The following is a 12,564-nucleotide window of genomic DNA, read 5'->3' as shown; positions in this document are numbered from 1 at the left end:
ATAACCATCCCGACCGGCGTTGTCCGTGAGATTCGCTTGTGGTTATGCGAACAGTATATTATCAGGTAGGCAATTCAACTGCGGTAGATCGCGGACTCCGTGTGGTTTGTCCGTAAGTGTATAATTTAATTCTAAAGTATCAAAGTTATACCAAGTTTGTTGTTTTTACTTAATTAAAACTACGGCGGATCAGTACAATCAATTAATACAAAATCCTAACCTAACCTAACCGTACTAAAATGCGATAAATAAAAAAATCGAACATTCGCGTTTGTATAGCTAAAGAAGAAAAATAAAAAAGTAAAAATAAGAAAAAACAATGCAAAATATTGGTCCACCGAAACCATGGTTTGATCTTGAGACATTCTGTACTAAAATACATTGAAGTGCCACTGCGCTGGCTTCAACAGTTATTATACTTATTATTATTATTGAAACCAATAGCAACCATTTGCAAACAAACGTTTCCATCGTAAATCTCAATACCCATGTTATTTGAGCACCTCCCTGGATCGGACCTCTAATTTACCCTTTTTTAGCCTATCTTCTTCCCAAAAGTCTAATCTATCTCTATATCAAATGTCATCGCAATCGGATGAACGGTTTAGGAATGCATAAAGGACACACATACACAACAATTAATTTTTATATATAACATATAGATTTTTAATATATATTATATCGTTATCATTATTCAAGTTTTTACTTTCTTAATAGACAACTTAAGGATTTAATTTCAATAATATCCCAAAGTAGATTAAAGAAAATTTCATACATTAGTTAATTAATTCAACGTACTTAAATTATAGGTGAGCAGGGTAGAGTGGAACTGAGGCAACCCACAAAATATTAATCTATTATTACTCCACTCATTGACGCTTTAAATACCTACTTATAAGTTATAATTATAACTGACTACAAATGATTAATAGAAAAAAGTAAAAAAAAATATTTTTCAAAGCGTGTTGTTCATATGAAATGACTTCAAATAATATAAAATGATAAACAATTACCTTTATTCACCAAAAAATTACTACATACAATAGTGAAAATAATATACTCACCACCATGGTTTTTTTTTAATTCTATATTTATCCACATTTTTATTTTTTATTTTAAGAATTTAAATTATAACTTATAAGTACCTTCTTGAAAAGTATATTTTTAATTTTTATATACTGAAACTTTACAATAATTTATTACCCTTTAAAGAATGTCCTGTAACGTTACAAACTTTTTTTCATCAAATGTGAAAACTGCTTTTTTTCTGAAAATTGCTCGTCAGATGATTTTTTTGAAAATTTCTTTTATGGTTTCTTAATGGTTTAAAAAACCACTTTTAAGAACAACATACATTTTGATTACTCAAAAACTATTCATTAGAATTTTTATACACATCAACATTTACAAAAAAATGTATTGCTTAAAAAAGAACGGTAAAAAAGGATCGTTCTCATTTGAAAAAATTAGAAGTACATGATAATTATTAAAAATAGAATAAAAAATTCAAGTACCTGAAAACATGTCTTTAAGTTGACTTAAAAATGCTTAGTTTATCAAAATTTAAATAAATGCACGGCTGTAGGAAAAAAAGTGTTTTGAGTAAGTATGTACTTACTCTGTATAATATAGAGGGAGCGTACCGTCAACAAGATAATATTGAACACAGGAAAGACATTATTGACGCGTCGGCGATGACTGGCGTTTAAGCAGATATGCCACTGCGCAATATTTTACAGTCGTCGAGTAATATTCTAAAATGAACGACCTTGCTGCAGATGAAATATTATTATTAATACCGATCACCGTTGGCGTCGATTATTATTATGATCGAAAAATAAAAACCACACGTAACGAATATCGATCATTGCAGGTTAAATATTAAATAATAATATGATATATTATGCAAGTACAGCGGATAGACGGAAATGACAGTGTACCTTTTTGACAATAAAAAAGTCACGACCCGACTAACTCTATACAGATATTTCGAAACGAAAACTTAAAGGACAATCGTATACGATTTAGGTACGGTTTTCATAACAATAAATATCTCAGCTAAATCAAACGCTCCGCGATCGGAATAATTATATATAATATAGTCGCAGAAGGATGCTGTGATTCTACTTATACATTCAATAATAATATAACAACGACGTAACTGCAGTTCACAAAGTCGTCGATGACATTGCGATAATTTGTATTATTATAATATTATCCTTCATCAACTAGTTACATCATATTATTTCCGTTGTTGCTATAATTATTATTTTTATGAATTATGATCGGGTGACGAGTATTATTTGTGTCAGTTGCTCAATAATAAACATTATTGTTTTCATATAATAAATATCGAATTTCCATTGTACGATATTTTCCTCCTCCTATAGTGGTATTTAAAATGAAAAAAAAAATTGCCTATAGATTATGACGTATAATATACGAAGCAGCTAAAAGATTTTCAATTTGTGCAACCGGTTATGTCGCGTAAATAATGCATTTTTAAAAACATGACAAATATTATTTATAATATTATGATTCACCGGGAAAACGGACTCATGACAGCAGTGTAGCTAAATTGCCTATCTATAACGCCGTGTGATAAAATTGTGATATTTTGTTATTTTTGTTTTGGTGGATCGCTTGCACATTTCATCCATTAAATCATGACTAAGGGATATCGGAATATTAGATCCTAAATATGGTGCCAACGCCGGGACCACTTGGTGTCGTCATTGGCTCATTGCATTCAACTTCTTGTCATGCCATACCATCAAAACATTATTTGATGAACAAAATTATACATTTAAAACCGACGACAATATAATATTATAATGTAATTCCATTTGCTGAAGTTAAATCGGTTCATGTGTATATAATATATAATATTATTAAGTGTATATTTCTGTATGGACTTAATGATTTCGATCATTAAATTGTTGATAAAATGGATAAAAATAAAACAGTTTCCGTTTCATGAAATTGACACAATAGGTTCAATAATATCATATTATGATATATTGTGTCGTAATAAACTTAAGTATTATGTTTTAGACTTCACGATACCGATAAATATTATCATCGTTTAATTTAAAATTAAAACATAATCACTAAAAATCCATTATATTATTACAGCGTCTATTATTCAGATATGAATGAATATAATTGCTAGTGTAGAATTAGAAGCGAATCAATTTGTTTTTGAAATGAAAAACATTAAAATAATTGTATTGGTTAATATTATAATATTAATTATAATTTATAACCAATATTATTATACATCACTGTTTTAATGATCGTTTATCTATATAATATGATATTACAATACAATATTTATTTATTTATTTATTTATAATATATGCATATGCGTGGTCGTGGAAAAAAACGTATAATAATAACCTAACTATCATAATTTTATAAATTGTAAGTTGTATACTGTGTTGTTGTAATAAAATTTTGTCACTTGTCAGAATACCTTTAACTTCTACCTGTATAATATTTGTCCGTATATATTTTATTATTTATTGAATAACGATAAAAATGTAGATACAAAACATAGGTACTTACACGAAATTGAAAATGTCGAGTGTGTTATGTATATTAGAGAAAGTAAGTGTGTTTGAAAACATACTTTTTCACTGTAAAAAAATACATATTATACGTAGAAAAATTCAAAACTGCGTTTAATTTTTTGGAAAACTATTCATACGTTGTCGCTTCAATCGAAATTCAAATGTATTCAAATACCGAATTATTCATAAGTCATAACTATCTTACGTAGTTGCTATCTCTCAAGTCAATCCCAAATCTATAGCTACAGTAGACCTTTGTTACTAGTTAGACGATACCTAGGTATAAATAACAATGGGTATTGCTGAGAATTGGTTTAAAATTTATAAATCCTTTCCACAAAATGCACAATAAAAGAAGAAAAAACACTACGAAAAAATAAAACTTTTTTTTATAAATTTATAAATTTTCCTCGCTGGATATAATATATAGGTAGGTTATACATGTCTAAGTGTATTCAGTGTTTATTTTATGATGTTTGCGCATAACGACCGCCGACACTATACATAATAAATATGGTAGGTACCCTTTACAAACAGCGCGGGAGAAAAATTTGAATAGTTCAGTTTGCACTACATATATTGCCCTTGCCGTCCCACTCTCGTAGGCCGTGCTACACCCAAAAACCAACAAACGGTAAATACTCGTGCAATTAGTTTTATACTCAGGAAATTTGTATTTTCTAATAAATTTTAAAATCATAAGATGACGTAGTGTCGTTTTCATTACCATTGCGGTCCGAGTAGTTGGTGATATTTAGTATAAACTCGATGATAAACGTTCCTGGCATCCTCTCGTCGTTTCCGTGTTCCTGTGTAAGACAAGTATTCGAAACGTATAAATAAATTGCCATTTATTATACATGCGAACATTGTTCCTTGAGACACTTTTACAACGTTCAGACGAATCTGATAAAATGTCTTAAAATAATAACTATTTTTAAATTATTTCAAAGGAAATTGGGTTATCACGTTTAAATTATGTGACATATGCAGATACTTTAAACCAAAGTACGAACCATATAATTTTGGTGTGTCACAAAATAAAATATCAAAATTACAGAATTAATTTACTCTACTTGAGTGCATTGAAAAATAATTTTAATTTAAGTTTAAGTTTAAAGTTAAAAGTTTTTTAAGTTAAAGTTCAATTTACACCGGTTGCATATATCCAATAGGAGGAGATTTGGCGAGGTCAACCTATCCCCCCCCCCTATACATTTGAATTAGTGAGTGACTATTTGTGGACTATCTGTGAACTCTAAGCTAAATCTTAAATCTAAAATAAAAAGTGCCTATTTTAATAACATAGTATAATATTGTAATACAAAACTACGGTGTATATACTTATACAGTTATATACATAATATTATCATCATGGCTTATAATTCTATTAGCGAATAACTATTTCGTATATTATTGTATAGTTTTAGTTGTATCATATAACTCTAAATAGGGTTAGGTTAGGTAGGTATTATAATAAATAATACTATGTCATATGACTATATGAGTATAAGACACATTGTTAATAATAACAAACGACAAATCTAATAATAGTGTACTGTTGATTCTAATAATAGCCGCCGATCGCTAATACAATTTCTGTACATTATACTTTTCCGACGAACATAATTCAATTATGTCAAGCAAGAAGTACTTCAGTAATAACAATAATTTACTGATTTACTCTGAAGTGGACTGCAATCCCTTTGTATGGGTTGTCTGTTACGGCTATACTATCAACGTATGTTATTTCACCTATTAACCAACTTATTTTATTTATAAACATATTTTCAATTTTGTATACATAATATTATAGGACAACTAGTAATAACGGAACTTAATCGAACAGACATTAAAAAATGCGTAGATAATACATACTAGATAGAGTTATGATTCAAAATCTTGAAGCTGCATATTAACTGTACCTGATGTCAAAACTGCGCATATAATAGGTATGGGTAGGTTGAATTAATTTTTACCGAAAATATTGTTAATTATTATAAAATATGTACATATATTTATATTTTTACTAGCATTGATTTTTGAATAAATACCGACTTACCGTAAAATGGTTAATGATATAATTAGGCAATAGCTTTTTGAATTACAACAAAAAAACTAAAATCGTTTATTGAGAAATCAATATTTTACATGTGAAATGTGAATATCTGATTTTGTAAAGATTTAAACTTATTAAAAACACTCATTAAAAAAATTTCTGAAAATACACTAATATTCATCAATATTTTATAAATTTTAAACTAAAAAGTAATTTGTAAGTTTCGGTGATTTTGATAAATTTCAAAAATAATTTAACTTTAAACGCTTATAAAAAAAACATTGGGACAATGCATCATCAATGATGAAAAGGTGACGACAAACACAAAAATTTAATTTAAAAAAAATCGCACAATTAATTATTGTAAAATCAATAACATTCATCTCTCCGATCAGAATCTAAAATGATTAAGAAGGTTTCAGGTCTTAACATTCATTAAACACCGCGGGTAACTACAAAGTTATTGCCATGTTCCTCAAATAATTAGGTACACTTTTATACAGTTTAGTATTTGTTTTTGTGAGTAAACGTGCTTGATGTTTCAAATATTTGTTGCTTTAGAATAAACAAAATGTCCGTTTTTAATAAACGTACGAAAAACAACAGACCCTTATATACCTAGATATGATATTATGTTTACTCGTAGCTCTCGGATGTATAAAGGATATATATACCTACATAATGGGGAGTTTAAGACTAATATAAGTATAACTTTGAACTGACTATCAGAAATAAGGATCGAACTACATTCCAGTAAAAAATTGTATTATTATATTCTCAACATAATATTATCAAATACGATAACAAATAGGAATGAAAGAAATTCAATATACGCATAATAATATAATATGTACTTATTATATTCTTATTATACGCTGCACTTGCCATTTACTGATGACAGTTTTATTTACAAATATCGCCATCGTCGGTGTTATTTTGAGGGGCTTATACATAACAATTTACATGTGTATTAATATAAAGATAGTTTCAACAAAAACAAGTCGAATAACGTCGTCTTGACTAATTGTAATGATGTAATGTATATAATAAGTGTAATTTAACTTGGTCTCTCGATAGACATTGAATACCCATGAGATGTGTGCTTATAATATTACCGATGTCACTCATATTATTATGGAAGGCAAGACACTTTGGAATTAATTTACAATGTCACTGATGGCTGATATGAGACCGTGTATTAATTTACAGTTTTAAGTACGATCTACTGATTAGGTGTATTTACTTCGAAATTGTACATTTACTCGTGCTAGTGCACGACACACAATGTCATATTTTCGGTCTACCGATGCATTTATTATGAGGTCTCCCTTAAAATTCGGTCCACGCAATTTTTCAGAACTATAAAAAAATAATAATAAAATAAATATTATTTGTCGATATTTTGGAAAAATAATATGAAAAAATCAGGAGTCACGACTATTTATTATTTTCTGCACGTATTTGTAAAAGTCGTAGTTGGTGTGTTGTATGACTTATTGTACCGACCTAAGATAGCAAGATATAGTTATTTTAGTAGTTATTATAGTGAAATAGTCATTATATTTTAAATATTACACAAACAGCGCGTAATCTGAGTATTATTTTTGTGGGCCATCTCACATACAATATTATTGTGCATGTTTCTAAATTCTATTTTTATATAATATTTTATTTTATTTGATAAGAAACCTATAATTTACACTGCCGATAGTGATGTATTTCAAAAATCTTAAAAGAAAATATCGAAAACATGTACTTTTTAATTACAATTGTTCTGTATAAACAATAATACAAATAAATTAAATACGATTGTTTTCTTTCGGGGTTCAACATTGGAATTATTTTTTAAATGTATATCGTTATATGCCATATGAATTTATTGTATTATACGATTCGGTTTACTACACTTGTATTAGTTGTATTGTAATATTCAAACAATATTTGTAGATTAAAAATGTTGGCAGAATGTTTTTTTTTTTTATTTAAGTTCAACTTGATCGATATTTTTACATTCGTACAAAATAGAAATTTTTACAGTAATGAAGACACGTGTTGGAGAATTTATCAACCTTGATTTAAAATTAAATATTACCATTTTTTTGTCTTTAGAATTTAGAATTTTAAATATTGTTTTGAATAATAATACTATCTTGTTTTTCTGATCTCATTAGACAAGCAATTTAGGTATACACTATTAGATTTATTTTATTACAAAAACTAATAAAAAAATGCAAATGTAACTTACAAATCGGCGCACAATCGTATATAATTACGATTGAGTAGGTGTAATGATAAGTGGTAAGATCTTCACTCATATAAATGTTTCGATTAAACTCGATTATGGTGTAATACCAAATTCGGTGTAAAAAAATAATGTTAACACATTGATGAACAGTACTGCCATAACAGCAATTTTGAAATTTGATGTACCCTATGTATATCACTACTGCTATAGCAGTACTTTTAATAGTTCTTCATACGAAAGAGGATTTTCTTCTTACTCACTACAATTCAACAAAACATTAGGCACTGTATTTTAAAATCAATTATTTCTATTTTTAATAAGTATTATCTGTTTACTTATATGTATAATTTATTATAATATAATATGTAATAATATCAATAGGTAATATTATTGACGACAGCTGTTCATTGTATATGTGTATTTGGTTTTGGTTATGTCTCGTTAATCTTTATACAGTTTTAGTTTCTTAGACAAATTGAATAAACAATGAAGAGTTTTTCATATAAATTATAAATTTTAATACCTATAAAAATATTAAATAATTTTACGGTACTAGTGATATAGGTACCTGATAATTACAATATAGGTTGACAGTTTACTGGTATAGCAGTGCTAAATTTACTAGGTACAGCTATGGTATGTAATTGCGTTTCTAAAGATAGGTAATCCACTTTTAAATTTGATCCTTTGTGGACATTTTTAAAACGTGATCTTATCTTTTTTTTATTTATCGATACAGTTTTAAAGATAACCACAAACAAATGGCAATACAAAAGACTATGGAGCAATCACCTAACCCATTCTAAGTTCAAACAAATCCTTAGTTTTTTTTTTTATTAATCCACCAAATATCGATCGGATTATAGTTTTTCGAATACTATTATATGATAGGTATCAGGTTTTGTTTTATATACAAAGTTATAGGCACAATAATGTCGATAAATATTAAAATGTAATAGCTTAAGTACTTAGTACATAGTATTATTTGATACATACACAATATTTAGTGAACTCAATATTTTCAAATTCATTATAGATAGGTACTAATAAAAACCATCCTTTATATATAGCTGAATTTATTTATGGTTTAATCCAGTGTTTCCCAACCTTTTTTTACTCAACGCCCCTTTTAGATTTTTAAAATCACACACCACCCCCCCCCCCCCCTTCCCCAATCAATTTTTTAAAATGATAAACGTTTTATTTTTTAATAAGCTATTTAATTTAAGACAAAATATCATTAACATTTTAACGCTACAATTTAGTTAATTTTAAATTTAAATACCTACTAATAATTAATAATTATATAATTTGATTTCGAATTCGCTAATATAAAATTATAATACAAAAAATACTTATGTGACTAATGACTGCCATGAGGTTGATGTTTTCCTGCTAACGAAATGATATCTGGTTCAATAGATGTCAGCATTAGTCTTAAATCTCCACATAACATTGTCGGAATCGGCTAATCATTAGCCGCTAATCGTAATCTATACGATAACTTCGATAATAACGTCAAGTACCTGTCAAGATAATTTTTTTGATATTATTTAAGTGTCTATAAATATTATACCTACATAATTGTGTTGATTACATTAGGTATTTTATTCTACGTAGTTATACATTTCATTACAATCAGTTATAAACAAAAAAAATTTAAATGATAGATGAGCGCCCCCTTTAGCGCCCCCCTCATAAAAACGCCCCCTTCAAAATAAAAAATGCCCACAAGGGGGCGGTAGCGCCCACGTTGGGAATCACTGGTTTAATCAATCATACTAGCTAAAAATTCCTAATCCTAATAATAATTTTTCTAATTAGTGTAAAAAATAACCAAACAGGTACGCTAATAAAATAAATAAATATAGAACACAATATTATAATGTTCAAATTCTAATAAGTACAATAATACGCGATATATTATATTGGCATACCTTTCAAAAAGATTAAAACATGGAGACCCTGGTTTAGATTACTTTTATTTAATTTAAAAAAGTATCCAAAAGGATGTTTAAGTAAAAATATCACTTAGTTTACCTTTATCCGGAAATTGAAAATCACTGTATGTTCTTACAACAAAAGACAATTTATAAGATCGTGAACCTACTATTTATCAAGTGAGGCTGCAATAACGTCACCGCAACTTTCTCTTTTATTTTGTCACCAACACGTCTTCTCCCTGATAATAATATAGTCCCACGTTTTAAGGGTTTATATTGATTCGGTCCGCATAAAATATATAATATTAAATTTAAATACAATTTTAATAAAAGATTTTAAATATTATTGCGTGACAAATCGCTGACAATTTACGTGATATTATGAATAAACTGCAAACTAATAAATAGGTACCTATATTATAATAAACAACGTATTGGCGTATTTCCTTTTAATTTAAAAAATAAATGTAATTCAATTAAACATATTATTAATATCATAAAATACAGAAATTTATTATATCTTATATAATAGCAAACCATATACCGATGTATATGTTAATATGTTATATATCACAAAATATTTTCAGGGAGTTTTTCATTTCATAGTATTTTTATAACGTCTATCATTAAATTATATATTTATAAAAAAATTGTTAAGACGTAATACCAATATTCAATAACCGAGGTGTTATATTTTAACATGTGTACCACTGGCGGAAACGTCCTACTTAAAATAGACTTGTTCTATATTTCTATATAGGTTAATTTGCGCTTTTATTGTATTGTTGTTTCGCGCAGATAAATCAAAACTATCATAATTTAAAAGTATTAACTTCTAAAATATTAATAAAAATTAAAACAACCATATTATGGAGTATTTAATCTAGACGTCTAATAAGTGGGTACATACCATTTTTTTGAAAATATAGAACTATTTTATCGGTAACATATTATAATAAAACGGAAATCTCCCGAATAAAGGGTATAATCACTTATTACAACATCTACCTACACGTCGACGCAGAACGAACGTATACATTCATTCACTGTACTATAAGATACCCACCACGGTTGACCTAGTCTAAAATAAAAATAAAAGTCAATACCTAATATGTAAAAATTTAAATATCTAGTGAAATGTATTGCCGATGTTATAGACTCACGTAGTCACGTGTGTGTTGCGCCATTTATTTAGAAATCAATATTTCGTTTTTATTAGTTACCCGGAAACTAAACCTAGCACACTTGAAGAGGGATTGCTCTAGTTTTTAAGTTAGTTAAGATATGCTAGGTTATCGAGCGTTATGCGACTTCTTGTTATTCGTTTCGTATAACACCAACTGCATTCCACGTTTAGATTTCGAACTCAAAAGTTACCGTTTTTTACTAGCAAACAAATTTCCTTAAGTTTTAATGACACTTTTTACTCGTACTTTACTACTTTTAGACTTCCCTAATTTTTTCTTTTGTCTGTTTTGACATTAAAATTAAAATGGCTATAAAAAAGTTGATATATTTCCCGGGCCCAGCCATAATACGAGGCACAACGGACACTGTCACGAGTAAGGAGTGCCTATTTAATAAAATTACCACTTGACTGTTGACTAGGGACCAGGTATGTAATATAATATATTAACTTACGATTGACCACATATACTGTTTTGGTGCCACCATAAAATAAATAAACATTTTTAATAGAATAAAACAATTCCAATTAAAATCAAATGAAGCAATGATATCGATAACTTGTGAGTTGTATGGTTTAACAATTTTAATATAATATACAAGCAACTCATAGGTATATAGGTATACTGTTATGATTTTATGGGCACGCTATGCCTTACCATTGATACTATATAATATATAATTAGATATACATAGGCTAACCTTTTTTTTAAAAACATTCTTCTGCTCATATTACCTATGTCATCATTTAAAATATTATGGTGTTCCTATTCAAATTTCAAATATTTCACAGATCTAAAAAAAAAAAAGGATAAAAATCACAAATAATTAACTTACATCAATAAGGATGATGCATCAACGAAGCTACTCTGTACTAATCATTTTAAAACTCAAGCGAATAAGCTCATTATAGAACGGATGAGCTGATGTTAATGCGCTTACGTCAGATGAAAACGAAATAAATCGTAAAAGACGTTTTATCGACACAGAAGAAATTACCGACTAGTTTATAAATCAGATCACGTTTTATACTTATTTAAAAAACCACCCTATATATAGAAAATAAGTGAAGGTACATGATATTATAAATTATTCCTGCTTTCTACATGCTATACATTTACAACGATAATTTACGACGGTCGGTGTTTTTAGGTTTATCAGTCTAAAATGTCAATGATTCTAATTGAAATAAAATATAACTAAACTACATGTCCATTGTATTGCATCGCACACGAGTATAATGTATGCAAGCAATTGTTAGGAACGTTTGATACATACTCAAAAATAATATTATTTCCTACAAGATATTACCTACTTGCAGGCTGCAGTACATCGTTATTATAGAACGCAACAGTAAATCTATATTTATGACGATCTATTAACCATACTCACCATGGTCCATGATAGATGTATGATTGAGTTAGATGTATTTAATACAATTTCGTTTTCAACTTTAAATTTTTTAGTAGGTACCTATATTAACTACTATAGACTATAGCGTTTACAAATATTCAGACTATTATTAAATTTATGTTAAGTCTTGTGTAACAATACAATCTT

At 27.9% G+C, this 12,564-nt stretch overlaps 1 protein-coding gene across 5 annotated transcripts in view; it reads left to right on the top strand.

Moving 5' to 3' along the window:
• The window catches only part of LOC132948140 (arrestin domain-containing protein 3-like), a 113,567-nt gene that overhangs the window by 54,131 nt on the left and 46,872 nt on the right, over positions 1-12,564 (top strand). The window contains exon 1 of one of the 5 annotated variants that reach the window (XM_061018483.1): positions 11,012-11,381. The exons of the other annotated variants lie outside the window; for them this stretch is intronic. Coding sequence (XP_060874466.1) covers positions 11,312-11,381 — 70 coding nt within the window. The 5' untranslated portion in view covers positions 11,012-11,311. Of the gene's footprint in view, positions 1-11,011; positions 11,382-12,564 lie in introns of those variants that run through there. 5 annotated transcript variants of the gene reach the window in all.

Source organism: Metopolophium dirhodum, chromosome 7, assembly GCF_019925205.1.
Source record: "Metopolophium dirhodum isolate CAU chromosome 7, ASM1992520v1, whole genome shotgun sequence".
NCBI classification, from domain to species: domain Eukaryota; kingdom Metazoa; phylum Arthropoda; class Insecta; order Hemiptera; family Aphididae; genus Metopolophium; species Metopolophium dirhodum.
Note: the sequence above shows the minus strand (reverse complement) of the source record. Positions and strands in the feature narration are given on the sequence as shown.